At 45.8% G+C, this 15,963-nt stretch overlaps 2 protein-coding genes across 5 annotated transcripts in view; one reads left to right on the top strand and one right to left on the bottom strand.

Moving 5' to 3' along the window:
- The window catches only part of DLG2 (discs large MAGUK scaffold protein 2), a 1,595,452-nt gene extending 1,594,590 nt beyond the window's left edge, over nt 1-862 (bottom strand). For all 4 annotated transcript variants that reach the window (XM_059722034.1, XM_059721995.1, XM_059721996.1 and 1 more), the window contains exon 1: nt 777-862. In XM_059722034.1, coding sequence (XP_059578017.1) covers nt 777-795 — 19 coding nt within the window. In that variant the 5' untranslated portion in view covers nt 796-862. The remainder of the gene's footprint in view (nt 1-776) is intronic.
- Nucleotides 794-12,641, top strand: LOC102564269 (transmembrane protein 126A). Its single transcript, XM_059722058.1, has 6 exons — nt 794-863; nt 1,695-1,792; nt 4,259-4,371; nt 7,860-8,053; nt 10,288-10,402; nt 12,289-12,641. The coding sequence occupies exons 1-6, from the start codon at nt 794-796 to the stop codon at nt 12,476-12,478; spliced, it is 780 nt and encodes a 259-aa protein (XP_059578041.1). The 3' UTR covers nt 12,479-12,641.
- Nucleotides 12,642-15,963: the final 3,322 nt, after the last annotated feature.

Genomic DNA, 15,963 nt, shown 5'->3' with positions numbered 1-15,963 from the left:
AACCACTATGGCTTGATTCTGCTGTTAGCTTTTATGAAAGCTTTCTTCTTTTTTTTTTTTTTTTCCTTCTTTTTTTAGATGAAACCTCAACTTAAATTAGACCTGCTCAATCTTGCCCTTGTGCCAAACGGGACACGTTCATTTGGAAGCCAGGGGTGCCAACTCTGACTGAAGCTCGATGTCTTTTGTTCCTTTTTCTTACAATATCCTCTTAAAATCCTTTTTTTTTCTTTTGGTACCCTCTTAGAATCTCCCTTTTTCTTAAAACATCCGATTAAAAATATCTTTTTGCACTTTTTCTTAAAAGATAAGATCTCCCATTTTTTCTTGAAACATCCTCTTACAATCTCCCTTGTTCTTAAAACATCCGATTAAAATCTTTTTCTCGTTTTTCCTGAAAACATCCTCTCAAAATCTCCCATTTTCTTTTCCTTAAAACATCCTCTCAAAATCTCCCTTTTTTTAAAACATCCTCTCTAAATCTTTTTCCCCACTTTTCTTAAAACAACCTCTTAAAATCTCCCCTTTTCTTAAAACATCCACTTAACTTTTTTCTCTTTTTCTTAAAATATCCTATTACATTTTTTCCCCTTTTTCTTATAACATCCTCTTAAAATCCCCTTTTCCTTAACACATCCTCTCAGAATCTTTCCCCGCCTTCTTCTTGAAAGATGCTACTCAAACTGGTCCCCGTGGCCCGGGGGGGAGGGGGAGGGGGAGTGCGGACACCGCCCCCCCGGCAGGTGCGCGCAGGCGGCAGGTGCCCCGGAGCCCACCTTTCCTCCGGACCGGCATGCTGGCTCCGCACGGGAGGCAGGTGCTGCGCGCGGCCCGTGGAGCGCTTCGCCCGGCACCGTCCACACGTGAGCCCCCAGCACTAGTTGGACGCGCTCTCGGGCCGGGGCCGGGAACAGCCCCGCTCCGTCAGCCCGTCTCCGGCTCCGTCCCGCCTCGGGGGGGCCGAGCGGGCCGGGAGGGGCCGCTCCCCGGCTCTGGCGGCGCGGGCGGGGGCCATAAGGGGCCGGGCCGGGCCGAGCCGGGGCGGCGCTGCGGGCGGGCGGGCGGGCGAGGCCGCCCCCGCCCCTCGGCGCTGTCAGGATCCCGACTAGGGGCAGGGAGGCGCTCAGCGCCGTCTCCATGGAGGCGCCCTGCTCCGCCCCTAGCAACGCGGCCCGCGACCAATCCGCGGCCGGCGTGTTGGGCGTCCAATGGGAGGTGTGCGGCGCGGGGCAATGGCGGCCGCGGGGGAGGAGGGGCGCGGCCTAGTGCGGGCGTCGGGCAGGTAACGGAACGAGGTGCGTCCCATCCGCGCTGCCCGGGCCCCGCGGGGGCTGCCGGCTGGAGGGGCCCCGGGAGGCGCCGGTGGGTGCAGCGGTCTGGCCCCGTGCTTGGTCCTGCCTCCCCGCCCCGCTGTCCGCGGCTGCCCTTGTGCGGGAGCGACGCGGACTCGGGCCGCAGGAGGCTCCTTCACGAGCCCGGCTCCATTTTTGCCCGCCCCCCGCCCGCCCCAAATGCCCTTCATTGCAGTAGGGTAGAAATGACAGCTCGTGGTGTTTGGAGAGGGCCGTGGGGGGCGGTTGTGCAGCAGCTCGAGGGCGCAGGTGGTAACGCCGGCCCGGGCACTTCGGGTTCGCGCCGCGGGACTGAAATCTTTCCAGACCTCCGAACTTGGGTTGTTGGTTTTTCTGTCTTAGGTTTACACGTGCGGTTTAGATCCTGTTCGCTGACCGTGTTTTCAACGCGAACCGCCTGCGAGGAGCCCCTGGGACGTGCCTGTCTGCCCGAGACTTCAGTAAGCCAGGATCTTCCCATCTTAGGTTTACACGTGCGGTCTAAGGATATAGGCAGACAAGATTCCTTGGGTGAATTTGATATCTTTTATTAGACCAACCCAACTAGTTGGAGAAAAGTTATTAAGCAAGCTTTCGGGTTCAAAAACCCTTCGTCAGGCTCAGGAAGCTGCAACAGTTGGTGCGTGCTCTTCCTGGATGGGGTGAAAAGTAAACAAGCCAGGGGCTGGGCTGGGGAGTCAGTTGCCAGGCAGATTATAACGTATCAAAAATCCAACGTCTATGTTTAGTCCCTGATCTCTGGTATCCAGCAGGTTGATGAAATGGAGCTCATAGGCTCGTCTCTGGGAAGTGTTGTGTAAGTTTCCCTTGAGGATCAGGACTGAGAGATTGGAGAGAGAGTGGCCCTCCTGTGAGAAGTGTGCCCCCACCAGTAATTGGGTGTTTCTGTCTTTTATAGATTTACAGTATGCATTCATTCTGGTGCGCAGTTGTTGTTTGGTCTCCTACATATTTTTCATCAGGGCATTTGGTGCATTGGATGAGGTATACTACATTTCTGGAGGTGCAGCTGTAAGATTCTGGGATGCTGATGGCTCTGTTGTGGGGTGTAGTAATAGTGGGGGTGGTGGAGATGTGTTGGCAGATTTTGCATTTCTTGTCCTGGCACGGTCTGGATCCTTTTGGTGTGTTCTGGGCTTGAGGAAGTTTGCTTCTGGTGATGAGGTTGGTGAGGTTTGGTGCTTGTTTAAAGGCTAGGATGGGTGACTCTGGGAAGATCTTTTTAAGAATAGGGTCTCTTTCTAGTATGGGTTGAACCTGTATGGAAAATCCTCAAACAATTGCAAGGGAGGGGTGATTGGTCATAACCAGCGGTGTGCGATTTGTGGGGGGCGTTTCTTCTGTACTGCAGCAGTTCTTCACATGGTATCCAGGTGGCTCTTTCAAACGTGCGATCTACCTCTCTGGAGGAGTGTCCTTGCTGGGTGAAAGCCTTTTTAAGATTGGGGAGGTGGCAATCCCGGGTGTTCTCTTCAGTACAAATGCGGTGGTATCTGAGGGCTTGGCTGTATATCACAGCTTTTTTGTTGTGTTTAGGGTGATTGCTTGTTCTGTGCAGATATGTATGTTGGTCTGTGGGTTTCTTGTATACTGTGGTCTGTATTTTACCCTTCTGGATACTGATCATTGTGTCTAAAAAGGGGATGTTGGTGCTGGAGTATTCTAAAGAAAATCGGATGAAGGGATGGTGACTGAGTTCCATCAGAAATTCAACAGTCAGAGATTGTAGGTTCTCAGTCCAAATGATGAAGATGTCATCGATGTATCTTAAGTATAGCAAGGGTTTGATGGTGCAGTTCTTGAGGAAGTCTTCTTCCAGGTGGCTCATAAAAAGGTTGGCATACTGTGGGGCCATTTTAGTGCCCATAGCTGTTCCCATCGTCTGGAGGAAGTGTTGATTATTAAAAGTGAAATTGTTGTGTGTGAGGATGAAGTTTATAAGGTCAGTAATATCTTTGGGTCTGTATTCTGAGTTGTAATCATGTTCCTGTAGATATGTAAGGCAGACTTAGATGCCATCCTGGTGTGGGATGTTGGTATATAGGCTGGTAATGTCCATGGTGGCTAGGAGTGTGTTGCTGGGAAGGTGGTCTGTGTTTTTAAGTTTCCGTAGAAAGTCTGTAGTGTCTTGGACAAAACTTGCTCTGTGGGTGACAAGCGGTTTTAGGATTGATTCAATGAAACTTGATATTTCCTCAGTTAGGGTCCCATGGTTGGATATTATAGGTCTGCCAGGGTTCCCTTGTTTGTGGATTTTAGGGAGCATGTAAAAAGTCCCTGGGTTAGGCAGCGGGGGGGGGATCAAGGTCTGTAGTTTTTCTTGTAGTCTTGATGGAAATGATTTGATGGTATTGTTGAGTTTTTTTGGTGAAAAGGGGAGTAGGATCTTCTTGTAGTTCTTTGTAGTAAGTGGTGTCAGAGAGCTGTCTCTTGGCTTCCTTTATGTAATCCTCACGGTTTAGGATAACTATGGCTCCTCCTTTATCTGCTGGTTTTATTACTATTTGGTGGTTAGATCATTTTTCAGCGGGTTTGACTAAAACCCTTGAACTACCTGAGCCTATCTCACCGCTTCTGAACATGCATCTCTGTTCAGAGTAAAAATAAAAGTCAAGTTGTCAACTAGAAGGAAAGAAAAGAGACCAGGCATCTCAGTGCATTTGTATTCTCTTGGCCTCCCTTCCTAGACTGATTTTTTCCCTACCAAGAAAGGTAGTTTATCAGGGCTTGTGTAGCTATAAATTCCACAGACTTTTTGGATCAGGCCCTGAAGATCTCAGTGGCACTTCTTAATGTTTGAGGTGCTAAGTATTTCTTTGCTACGTTTATCTGTTCATGCAAAAGTTAGCTGGGATTATGTCGGGGCAGTGTTACTTAACTAAAACTTTTTTTATTTTGTGATGCAGAGCCTCACAATGACACCAACAGAGTCCCCGAAACTAAATTCTCCAACACAAAATTTAACAAATAAAAAAAAAGTTCTGCAAGAGTTGTTTGAACAGCTTCCAGAAGAAGATCAGTAAGTGATACGCCCATCTCATTTTGCCAACAAAGTACTTTTTAAGCCTTTTTTGTGATTTCTTGTCTTACTTTTGTATTTGAAAACCTTTCATGTATTTACAAGTATATGGATTGGACAGACATTTATTAACGGACTAGGGTTAGGTTTTTTTTTTACTTTTCTAAACAAGAAGTCTCTTTATATTAACAGGAGGGAATTGTGGCCTTGTGTCAACTAAACTAGGTAGCAATGTAGGTAGCAACATGGAGCTTATACATGCTGGTGGAAGGAGGGAAGAGTATGGCGAAAACCAGGGCTTTACCTGGTCCAGCACACTCACTTAGTAGCACAAGGGTACACAAGCCCTACTTGGTTTAACATTATCAATGGATTAGGAAGGAGGTTGTGATCCATTGGCACAGGGTGGTGGCCAAACCACAGTAGAGCCCACATATTCCTACCTGTTGTTGAGCACCTAGGTGCTCAACACCAGTCAATTATAAAAAGAAGTTGCAGTTTAAATGGATCAACAAAGGAACCTGTAACAAGACAATCTCTTCATAATTTGTTATTCCTCAGAGTTTTGGGCAGTCTAACATAACTTGTTTAAGCATATTATACTCTGGTTTTGATGGATCTTGGACAGGACAGGAGCAGGCAGAGACATGAACCTTATTCTGGGTTGCCCTGACATGACCAGAGTTTATGCATCTGGAGAAAAACCTCACAGGAAGCTAAATACTGATAGTTGTAAGGGACAGGGTGCCTCTTTAGTTTTATTTCACAGACTTCTAGTTCAACCAAAGTCATTGCAGTCTCTGCCTAGCTTTTTCTCCCTTCAGATCACTTACTTAAACCCCAGAGCAGAAACCTTTCTAAAGAGTGTAATACTTCTCCCTCTACAGCTCCTTTTATCTGCCTCAGTGAAACTCAGCAACTTTATAAGATTCTGAACCTAACTAGGTTGATCTCACTTTGTTTGACTTGACTCATTCTGGACTCTTGAGGTATCTAACCTCAGACCACCATACCACTGACTGGCTCAGAAGGGCCTCATAAAAGTGGGGTGGGGAGAACTTATCTTAGAATCAAGTAAATATGATATATTGCTAATCAAGCAAATAAAATAGACATGTTTACTTCCATTTCTTGATTGTGTTACTGTACTAAAATAGAATCTTTCTGTTCTCTCATAGGGAAAATGAAAGCTCCCATGTTGCAAACCAACCTGGGATAGCATAACCTTGTGCCTCTGGAGCCTCACTAAATTTAATAGGCCTTGTGTGCTATAGAGGGCCATTCAGGACACATGCCTAGATCTTCCTTGCAATAAAATTTTGCTTGCATGTGCCCCACTCAATTCGGTCCCAGAGGGGAGAGGAGCATCAGGGATTGCCCAGGGGTGGGCGCTTCGTACTGCTGCTCCCTCTTCCCATCCTGGACTGGTTTGGAAGACGGGAGCAGAGGGGCAATGCTCCCCCACCTCTTCCCCAGACCAGGAGCCCTGGTGGGGCTGTGGGCATGCAGCTCTTAGTGTCATATAGAGAGAAGCTCAAAAATGTTCCCCGCTAGAAGTCAATGCCTGTTTGAGGCACGAGACACCTTGGTGACCAGGATCAGAACAACAGAAAGCACCAGTAGCTGTGGGAACCTCTCATTCTGATCCTTGTGTCCTCTCAAATTTGTTCCCACCCAAGCTATTGTACTATGCCTGAATCCATAACGTTAGGCAGGCAGCATAGATCAAAAGCTGGGAATTGAAGATGGTCAGGAGTTGGACAGAAACTTTTTCCTCTTTTCAAAAATGCCTGCTTGCTCAAACGTTGTGTGAGAATGCATTTGTGGATGCAGTTTTCTGTTGAGAGACTTGCCCGTACCCACAGCAATATAACCCAGGACTGCCACATACCAGGGAAGTGCCCTAACCACTGAGAGTCTGTCCGTGCGTATCTCTCTCTCTCATATGAACGTTTATACCAGTGGTTCTCAACTTTCTTAAGGTACCTCTCAGAAAATACCAGCTCTTAGTTTTCCCTTGTTTTTTGGCAACAAAAACACAGAGCAGTTCTTCTGTTGCATAAAGCTCAGAAGGACCACGACAGGACAACATGTTTTAACACTATGAAAGCCTATTTGAAATCTCTAGGTTTATCTTATGAAGCACGTTTGCTTATGCAACAGTGCTAACGTTGCTCAAGGCACCTCAAGGTGCCACAGCACTTTTGCTCAAAATCACCTGTTGACACAGAGCAGAAGAGCTCTGAGAGAGACTGATTGGATAGCTCAGTGGCTAGGGCAGTTCTACATTCAATTTAGTGTTGTAACATAGGAAGTAGAGAAACAAGAGAAAGGATTGAAGGTAAGGATGTGGAACTTAAGCAGTTACCCTGTTGCTTCAGTTCAGATGTCATTCTTGGTAACACCTGTTAATACTTGCCTATTATCATAATCTCTGACAACCTTCTTTAATCAGTCTTCTCTTGTTTTTGTTTACTAAACTTCTGCCTCTTGGATCAGCAGTATCAAAACAGGTTGGAACAAGGGGCAAAGGGCTAATTTTGGGTAGGATGGAAGGTGGGGCGGGACCTAATAAATCCCTTCACCTTGCAAACACAGATTTCATAAATGATGCCTCATTGCCCTTCATAACCCCAGTGAATTGAATGGGACTGTCCCCAAGCCTAGTTACCTGTATCTGGTTTTAGAGTAGAAATCAAGATGTGACCTTCGATATTTCGTCTGTGTGTCTCTGCTATTTAGAGTGTCAGTTCTGAGGCAAGGACTGTATTTTATCTGTTCAGACAGACCCTGGTACATGTTGCAATATCAATTATTTGTATCTTTATCTCATTCTTTTTTATTATGCCACCTCACTTTTCAGTAGAGTTCTACATAAAGACTGAAGGCATTGGCCATGGTTAAACAAGTTGGATGTAACTTTTAACATGGGTATGAAAGCTTGACTCAAAATATACAAACCCTGTATCGCCAAACTCGGTTAGCTTTTGCAGTTTAGTCAGGGGTAATTAAATTCCAGTCTAAGCTTTGAGAAAGCTTTAGGTATGAGGTCTTTGCACCTGGACTAGGGATTAGCATGATATTATGTGTACCTTCTTTTTTCCTCCCTGCATCCCTTTCTTTAGAAGGTAATTGTTGGGACACCTTTTCTTTAGTTAATACAGATGACTGTTTCAGGACCTATTTGTTCCAGTACCAGCTTAGATTCTTACTCCTCAAAAATTCGTTCTTGGTCTGCAAATGGGCCACATCCATCTACCTGCAACTACTTGTGTGTGTCCATATACTCTACTCTGACATGCATACAAACTGTTGTTCAGTCGTGAGTCTTACCATTGTCATGGTAGTTTCTGAATCATGAGATTCTGTCCTCTTGTGAAATTATCTAGCTCCTGTTCCTTGAATGGTTCATTGTAGTAATAGGACTAAGAAGCCAACATTCATCTCCAGTGCACAGCTCTACAAATAATCTTTTCTCTTTTCCACAGGAAATATATGAAATATGCCTCAGCATTCCTTGGACTAAATGCAACCTTATATGGCTTAGCAGCAAACAACTCATTCAGGCGCCTCCTAAATATCCCACAGGCTAGCATAACATCTGCATTGTCAATGACTTTCTTCCCATTAATCTCAGCAACCGTAGGTTACAACTGGCTTTTTACCCAGCCTTTACTGGCAGGTAAGCTTGTTGCTCAGCCTTATCATGGGCATTGTTGTGATGTTTCCTACATCAAATTACATACAGTTGTCAGTGAGTTTGCTGCCGAAAAGTTCATGCTCTTGGTAAAACCGTGAACTCCTGAAGTGTTAAAAACCTTGCATTGTATGAGGAGCAGGGTGGAGGTGCTAGAGCAAGGCCTGAAGCGAGCAGCTTATTCTTTAAGCTGAATGGAAGAGGGTCTGTCAGGCATGCACAAACAGAAATGCTCTGAAGGATTCCCTGGCTACTCTGAAAGTTGGGGGCAGGGGAGGCTGTGACCCTTCTGGGGTGGCTAGAGAGGAGGCTTCCTGTGAGGAGAGGGGAAATGGAGGTCCCAAGTGGAAGGAGCTGTCTGTAACTGGGAGGAGGTTGATCCTGGGAGATTATCACAGGAACTGTGATGAGGGTGCATCTCTGAGAGCACCCCAACAGCCTAGGGTTTTGTCTCACTATTCATAGGACAAGATTTTTCTGACTTAGAGCTTGTAAATGGATTAATCTGAAAATACCCTGGTATCAGGCTATTTAAAATTGATACTTGGCTGCATTTCAGTATGTTAAGGTCATGAAGAGTGCAGTGATACAGCAATCCAAATTAAGTGACTTTTTGTTAAACCATGTAGGTAGCTGAATGGCAGAGCATCTCAACAGAAGAGGTAACCTCCTTTTTTAGGTTATTTAATACTCAGCTGAAATGATGCTAATGGTTGCCCTTCATTGAGCCTGCCCCTTTAATTTATGTTAGAATATAAATTAGACCAGGGGCAGGCAATTATTTTGGCTGGAGGGTCACTTAACAAGTCTTGGTGAGCTGTCAAGGGCCATGACTAGCCCCACCCCCCAAGTTGCCCCACCCCGGGTTACCATATTGGGACAGGAAATCCCATCCTCTAACCCCTGAGCTTTGCCACTAGAAGTCCCTCCCCTTGCCCCCCAGAAATACTTGTTTTGGGAAGGGGGTCCATCTTAGAATGAGTAAAAAACCAAATCATACACTAAAAGTGAAACAGACTATAACACATTTTAATTTTATTCCAAAACATATTTGTCATGATTTGTGTTTGTGTACTATACATGGATGGGATTGCATACTTTCTCAGAAATGAAGTCTTACTCTTGTATATTGTGTGTGTGTGTATGGTTGGGTGTGGGAGGTGTATATGGTGGGGTGCGGAGGGCTGTGAAGGGGGTGTGGCTGTGTGGTGGGCATAGAGTCTCTTCGGATGTGTGTCCATGTTGGTAGGAGTTGTGGGGGGAGGGTGGGGAGACCCTGCACACACACTCCCTCCATGGAATGCAGCCCCTGCTGTTGACAGCAGCAGCAAATGGGGGTGCTCATGCCTGGCAGAGGTGCTGGTACCCAGCGGGCTGCAGTTCCAGCCAGCACTGTTCATGGGAGGGAGAAGCACAACCTACCTGGCCCACTTCTATCATAGGGGTTGTACACGGCATGCCTGCAGCTCCTGCGCTTACAAGGGAAGCCCCGTGCTGGACTCTGTGGGGAAGCGGGGGTTGGGGCTCCCTTCACTCCCAAGGAGCCCAGGGACCTGCATAGCAGGGGCAGGAAAGGCAGCTGGCTCCAGCATGGGGCTTCCTCTGGTGCGAGTGTGCAAGCTGCAGGCACACCACGCAGAGCCCCTGCAATAAAGGCAGACCAGACAGGCTGCACTCCTTCCCCAGCACCTGGCAGTGGCTGGAGCTCCACGCTGCCAAGCACCAGTACCTGTGCCTGGCAGGATCATCCCTGCCTGCTGCTGGTCCCTACCCCCTCCATGCTCTTGCCATCCTTCTGAGCATGGGCTTTGCACTGCTCCATGTTTCTGTCCAGCTGCAACAGAAGCTCCACCCCAGCCCCCCCACTTCCCTACCTTCTCCCTGGAGCGAGCTGGGTACCAGGGAAGCTGTGCAAGTTCCCATGTGGTGGATGCATCATGCACAGCAGAAGCCCTGCCCAGCAGCTGCTGCTGGTCAGGCCGGGCCATTCCTCCCATGAGTGTGGCAGCCAAGTACAATAGTGTGTGTTGGTGGCAATGCATGGGCTCCTTGCTCCCATCTTCTCAGGCAGAAGGGCTCAGCAGGATACAGTTCTCTGGGGGAGTGCCGCGGGCTGGATGAAAGTGCCTGGCAGGCCAGATCCAGCCTATGGGCTGTATTTTGCCCAGCCCTTATTTAGTCATATGTCATCTTGACATGGAAATGTCTTTGTCATCCAGGCGATCTAAATTGCTCATCCGATGCTGTAGTCAGAGGAGGATTAATCGGGTCTGTTCTAGGTGCTATGTACCCCATTGCATTGGCTGTCTCTTTAAATAAAAGCATTGCAGCAAGGTAAGTCTTAGGAATTTAAAATAAGTGAAACTGATATCAGCTTTCAGAACATGTTAATCTAGAGCAGTGATTCTCAAACAGATCCTTTTAAGGGTGTCACCTAACATCAGCACTGTTAGGTGTACAACCACCTACACACAATTCACAAAACAGTCCAGGGTGCCACCTTTAAAATTCACTCATTAAGGTGCCAACCTGCCCCGCATTCTGCTTGTCTTCAGACTAACGCAGCTAACTTCCTCTCTCATCGTGATTCACAAACTTAACCGAGAGATTTCAAATAGGAATCCAGTGTGTCAAAAACATTCTCACCTGCTGTGGACTTTAAGGTTTTTCCAACCAAAGAATTGCTCTGGTTTTTCTTCTGTAGTCAAAACACAAGTGAAAGCTCACAGCTGACATTTGCCAAGGGGTGCCTTGAGTCGAAAAAGTTTGAGAACCACTGCTCTAGAGGGTTTCAAGTAATGCATGATTGGCTCTTTTGGACTTCTTAATAGCCAAAAGGATTTAAGATAGCGTGATTCCAGAGCAAGGGTTTATAAGCCCCTGTGGTGGAATGAGTTTTTCTTGTGACAGAAGTTGCAAATAAACCGGTTTAAGTGATCAGGAACTGGTTTAAACCCGTAACAGAACATAAGTTCAGTGTACATAAACCAGTTTCAAAACGGCTGAAACTGGTTAAGATAAACCTGGTTGAATGTAGTATCACACTTAACTGATTCGGGTCAAACCAGTTTGTACAATATCTGTTCCAGACTCCTCGCTGGTTTAAGATAAATCACAGCCCTCCAGCATGCTTTTCAGCCAGGCTGGGTTGTGTGCTCCAGAGACCAGGGCAGGCCCCATTACACTCCTCCCTAGCTGGAGTTCTGGCTAGCTGCAAAGGAGGTGGAGACAGCAGCCAAGGGACAGTAGCATCTACCTGGTTCCCCGCTGCCCTTTCCCCCCCCTTCTCCCACAGCACGGAACCCAGCAGCATAGACTCCAGCCAGCAGCTGGTCATGGTCATGCTATCCCCATGCTAGCTGCTGCTGGGGGCAGAAGTGTGTCCAATTTCAGAATGGTAGCTGCGAGGGTTGCTTCTCCCTCCAGGCAAACCCCAGCTGGGGACTGTACAGGTCAGGGTATGGATTTAAACCCCTCCCTAATTATAGTGTCCTGCCATGGCCTGGCCATGCCCCCCCCCCCCCCCCCCCCCTCAGCTCAGCATTGTGGAAGGGAAGGGAGGACTCACCCTAGAGGCCCTTTGCTTCTAGCTTGAGCCACTGCACGCATGAGCCTCCATTTCCTGAATCAAAAGTGAATGTCTAGTCACTTACAAATCAGTTCATTCTCTGCAGGTTAGATTAGCCTGCAAGGATTGAATCAATTCAGGCTCAAGCTTTATGAACGTCTGCCCCTAGCCGAAAGGTATGAAACGACCCTGAGAGAGATGAAGGCTAAATATAAGAGGCATTGCTCAATGAGCTGAGCCAGGCAGGGAAGACTGAGGCTCGCATGCCAATTTTAACTCTATTCTAGTGACTCCAGACCATCTTGTCTCACTGTCATTGTCTACCCTACCTGAGAAAAATATTTCTGAGGACTTATTTGTAAAGCACACTACAAATATACTTTCTAAACGTGACAACTGTTAAAGGAAATGATGAAATCAATCTGTGCATCTAATATTGAAGCAAGTACTACTTCCCACTTGCTAAAAACATTCTCCTACCTAATATTCTAGTGTGCACTCCATTTTTTTAGAGGGCATAGGGGTAGGAGCTGTCACTTCTTTTAACCATTTTCTTAACTGTCACTTTATCAGCCACTTTACATTTACTACATGGTGTTATTGACATTGTCAAGTAACAGACTGCTAACTTTCTCACTTTATTTACTTACAGGACCGCTTCCTGGACAGGGAAACAGAAGACATGGCGCTACTGGCTCGCCCCTTCTGGACCAGTCTTTAAAAAGATGAGTCTTGCCATGGTACTACAAGGCATGACTGGAGCTTACCTTGGTTTCACCCATCATAGGACATATGAGAAAATGTTGCAGATATGTGAATTTAGCAAAGATCTTACAGATTAAATGTGGTAACTAGACAACCCTCTCAACTGCTTTCAGGGGGATGCCATAATAAAACCACTTTTATTATGGTTTTGGGAAAGACATTGAGTTGTAAGTAGAAATGCAAGTCAAGATTTGCATTGATATGGTCTTTGAATACAGTATCTTCTATCTTCTATTATAACTTGGCATTTTTATTTATGCCCTGTTTTTAAAGAGGAAAAATACCAACACACAAACACAGCATAGAGAGAGTAGTCCATAGTTCACTTATGACCCAGGCATCCAACGTATATGGCTAAGTATTTGCTGCTCCAAAAGCGTAGTGTGAAAGGTGCTTAATTTGTCTGACCCCATTTGAATGGAAGTATAGAGCCCACTTCCATACATTCGTATCATATACGTCTTTGCTTTAACTACACTGAGCCAGAGAACACACTTGCAGTACATTGGATTAGGACCAAACAGAGAATTTTCACCCTTGTTAACCTTTAAGGGAGTACTGAACCACATCTTCTTCCCTGTCTTGAATTCTTCCATTTACACTTTTTCCACCTCCTTTAGCAAGCCTTTTTTAAGATGGCTTGCAGATTGAACATAAGCAGTCTCATCTGTTTCACATACCATACATGGAAAAGTACCTGTTAATGCAATTACAAAACAGGAACACTTTTTAAATTCTGTTTATGCACCCAACTCAAAGTATGACGTACATGCTTAATGTTACAAGCCAAAAAAACCTTTATTTATATTTTTTTACCACAGCTTAAGTATAGTAATTATTTCGCCTGTTGACAAGTTGTGAGGATCAAGCTATTCTAAGAACGAAGCTGATATTCACTGATTTAGGATCATTTTCCACTTAGTCTGTTTGTCCAGAGTATGCCAGTGACGCTCTGCTCCTCTCTTCCCATAAAATATCACTGAACAACAAAAATACGACTTTCCATCCTGAAATGTTTTCATTTATTTTATGCATCGGTTAATCTAAACTATCAGCTTTTTAAGTAGGACCAGCGTCTGCTTTGTTGTGATGTAATAAGCAAGGACAGTGAGAGAAGTCGGTCTGGAGTTACCAGAATGGAGTTGAAATTGGCATGGGAACCTCAGTCTCCCTTCTCAGCTCAGCTCGTTGCGCAATGCCTCTTATATTTAGCCTTCATCTTTCTCAGGGTTGTTTCATACCTTTTGGCTAGGGACAGTCCAACTTTGCAGGCTAGTCTGACCTGCAGAGAATGAACCAATTTGAAAGTGGAGAGACATTAACGTTTGATACATCATGCAGGCACATGCTTGTAGTGGCTCAAGCTAGAAGCCAGGGGGCTCTAGGGTGAGCCTTCCCTTCCCTTGCACAATGCTGATCTAGAGGGCTGGGGCATGGCAAGGCCCTGGAAGGAGGCTATGATTAGGGAGGGGTTTAAACCCCCACCCTGACCTGCACCATCCCCAGCTGGGGTGTGCCTGGAGGGGGAAGCCATCCTCGTGGATACTAGTCTAGAGGTATTGGTGGGGGAATCTCAGGTGCACATGCTCAAATCTTTCCTAAAACCATGCACATCCCTCCCCCACCCACCCTGTCATCATTCTCCCCTCCATGCTAGGCTATGACATCACAGAGGCCACTAAAAGCAGTCATTCCCTCAGAAGATAACAGTCCTTCACCAGTGTGGAGGTATTGGTGGGGGAATCTCAGGTGCACATGCTCAAATCTTTGCTGAAAGACCCTACCCCCCCCCAAATTATTTCTCCCTTCCATGCTAGGCTGTGACATCACAGAGGCCACTAAAAGCAGTCATCCCCTCAGAAGAGTCCTTCACCAGTGTGGCCATCTTACTGATTTTAGGAGTGAGGCAGAGCCCCTAACACCAAAAATACCTTCTTTAGCATTCTTTCCAGCTACTCAGGAAGTTTCTCCCAAACTTGTTCCTCAATCTTCTGGAAGTCTCCTGCCTGCTGATCAGAAGTCATCCCCTTACCTTTCACAGCTCCTTAGTTTTCTCCAAGGGCTTTTTATACCATCTCCTTATTGACCTTAGGACTGAGGCAGAGCCCCCAAGACCGTCTCTGGAGCCCATATACAGGATCTACTCTGTCTAACTGTGAGGCTTGGAAATGAGTAGAGATATAACCCAAGCATGAATATACCCCAGATCTATACTGCTCTCCTGTCAGAGCTGGTTGGTTAGAAAGAGTAGATGTCCTGAGTGTGTCCTGGCACTGAGATGTTAATAGCCAAAGATGACGTAACTACTTTCCAAATGAGGGTGCCAGAATGCTAAGCAGCTGACTAAAAAGAGCAGCCATCGAGCCCAGGTGGTAATTGTTACACAACAAAAGCTTACCCCTGCTGACAACCAAGGTTAGGACAGGAACCTAGGCGACTGCATGCATTCTTCTGAAGTTTAAAAAAAAAAAAAAGGTTTGGACCATATGCATACTCAGCACATTGTGAGAGTTCACCTACCCAAGTGTCTGCGTGATGCAAATACTTTAATAAAATCCTAGTGGACCAACCCCTGGCAGCTCCACACCTCCGGCACAAGTGGAATAGCCAGAATTAGAAAAACCTATGTGCTCTAGGTCCCGCAATCCAGAGTGCCTCCTGGACAGCTTAGCCAAGAATACACCTTTGGGCTGGTGCAAATGGAATGAACTGAGGCTGTTTTGTTGTATCGGTCTCACTTTTTCAAAAACAACATAGAACATTTTAAGTACAAGAAAAGGATGTGATTCATATAACAGAAAGTTCTTCATTAATACATTTTCTAGGCACCTACATGCCTGTACTTCAACTTGTAGTTTGCAAGATGTTTGCAATGAAAGAACAGAATTTAGTTGCTCCACTGTAACACTTGGGACTATTTCAAGTTGTACACCCTAATATTCAAACATGTTTCTCGCTCATTTTGAGCAACATTAGGATAATAGAGGATTTTTTATTTTTAATTGCAGGTTGACTTGGTTTTCTGCTTCTTCCAACTGAGAAACTAGCCTCATTTGTATGCCCTTATAAAAAAATCCTCAAATGGCTGGGTGATGCTTAGTAATAGTAGCTGCATCACACAAATTGGACACCAGTTTTCAAATTATTCCTCTAGCACATTTGGAAAAGGTCTATTAAAATCTTTAGGCCAGACAAAGGTGTTTAAAATCCTAAAGTCAGCAAAAATAAATTCAGGCATTTGTCTTAGTTGCATCTTTTGTCTTGTAGCAGTTTACCATTGCAGCAAAAACAAGTCACACAAAAATACGCATTACTGGTTGCCTGTATTGTAAAAGAGAAATTATTGTCTAATCAAAATAAACAGCTCAAATCTCTGGCAGTCAAAGCAAAAACAGTGCTCTTCCTATCAAGTCCCCTACAACCAACTCAGAGCATCTGCTCCAGCATCACACTCAGGTTCTCCAGACAATTCAGTTTGTGATTTCTTGTTCCTCAATTTCCCAAGCAGGTTTTCAAAATTTTGCTGCCTGAGAACAAAAACCATGAGGTTAGCAAAATGCAG

This window comes from Alligator mississippiensis, chromosome 1 (genome assembly GCF_030867095.1).
Source record: "Alligator mississippiensis isolate rAllMis1 chromosome 1, rAllMis1, whole genome shotgun sequence".
Taxonomy (NCBI): domain Eukaryota; kingdom Metazoa; phylum Chordata; order Crocodylia; family Alligatoridae; genus Alligator; species Alligator mississippiensis.
The sequence above is the reverse complement of the archived record's forward strand: the minus strand, read 5'-3'. Positions and strand labels throughout refer to the sequence as shown.

What these genes read in the sequence shown, in the direction of transcription:
- LOC102564269 (XM_059722058.1), top strand. Translation starts at nt 794, where the DNA reads ATGCTGGCTCCGCACGGGAGGCAGGTGCTGCGCGCGGCCCGTGGAGCG. An exon ending in CAGCTTCCAGAAGAAGATCA is followed by an intron (nt 4,372 to 7,859) that starts GTAAGTGATACG and finishes TCTTTTCCACAG; the next exon opens with GAAATATATGAAATATGCCT. An exon ending in TACCCAGCCTTTACTGGCAG is followed by an intron (nt 8,054 to 10,287) that starts GTAAGCTTGTTG and finishes TTTGTCATCCAG; the next exon opens with GCGATCTAAATTGCTCATCC.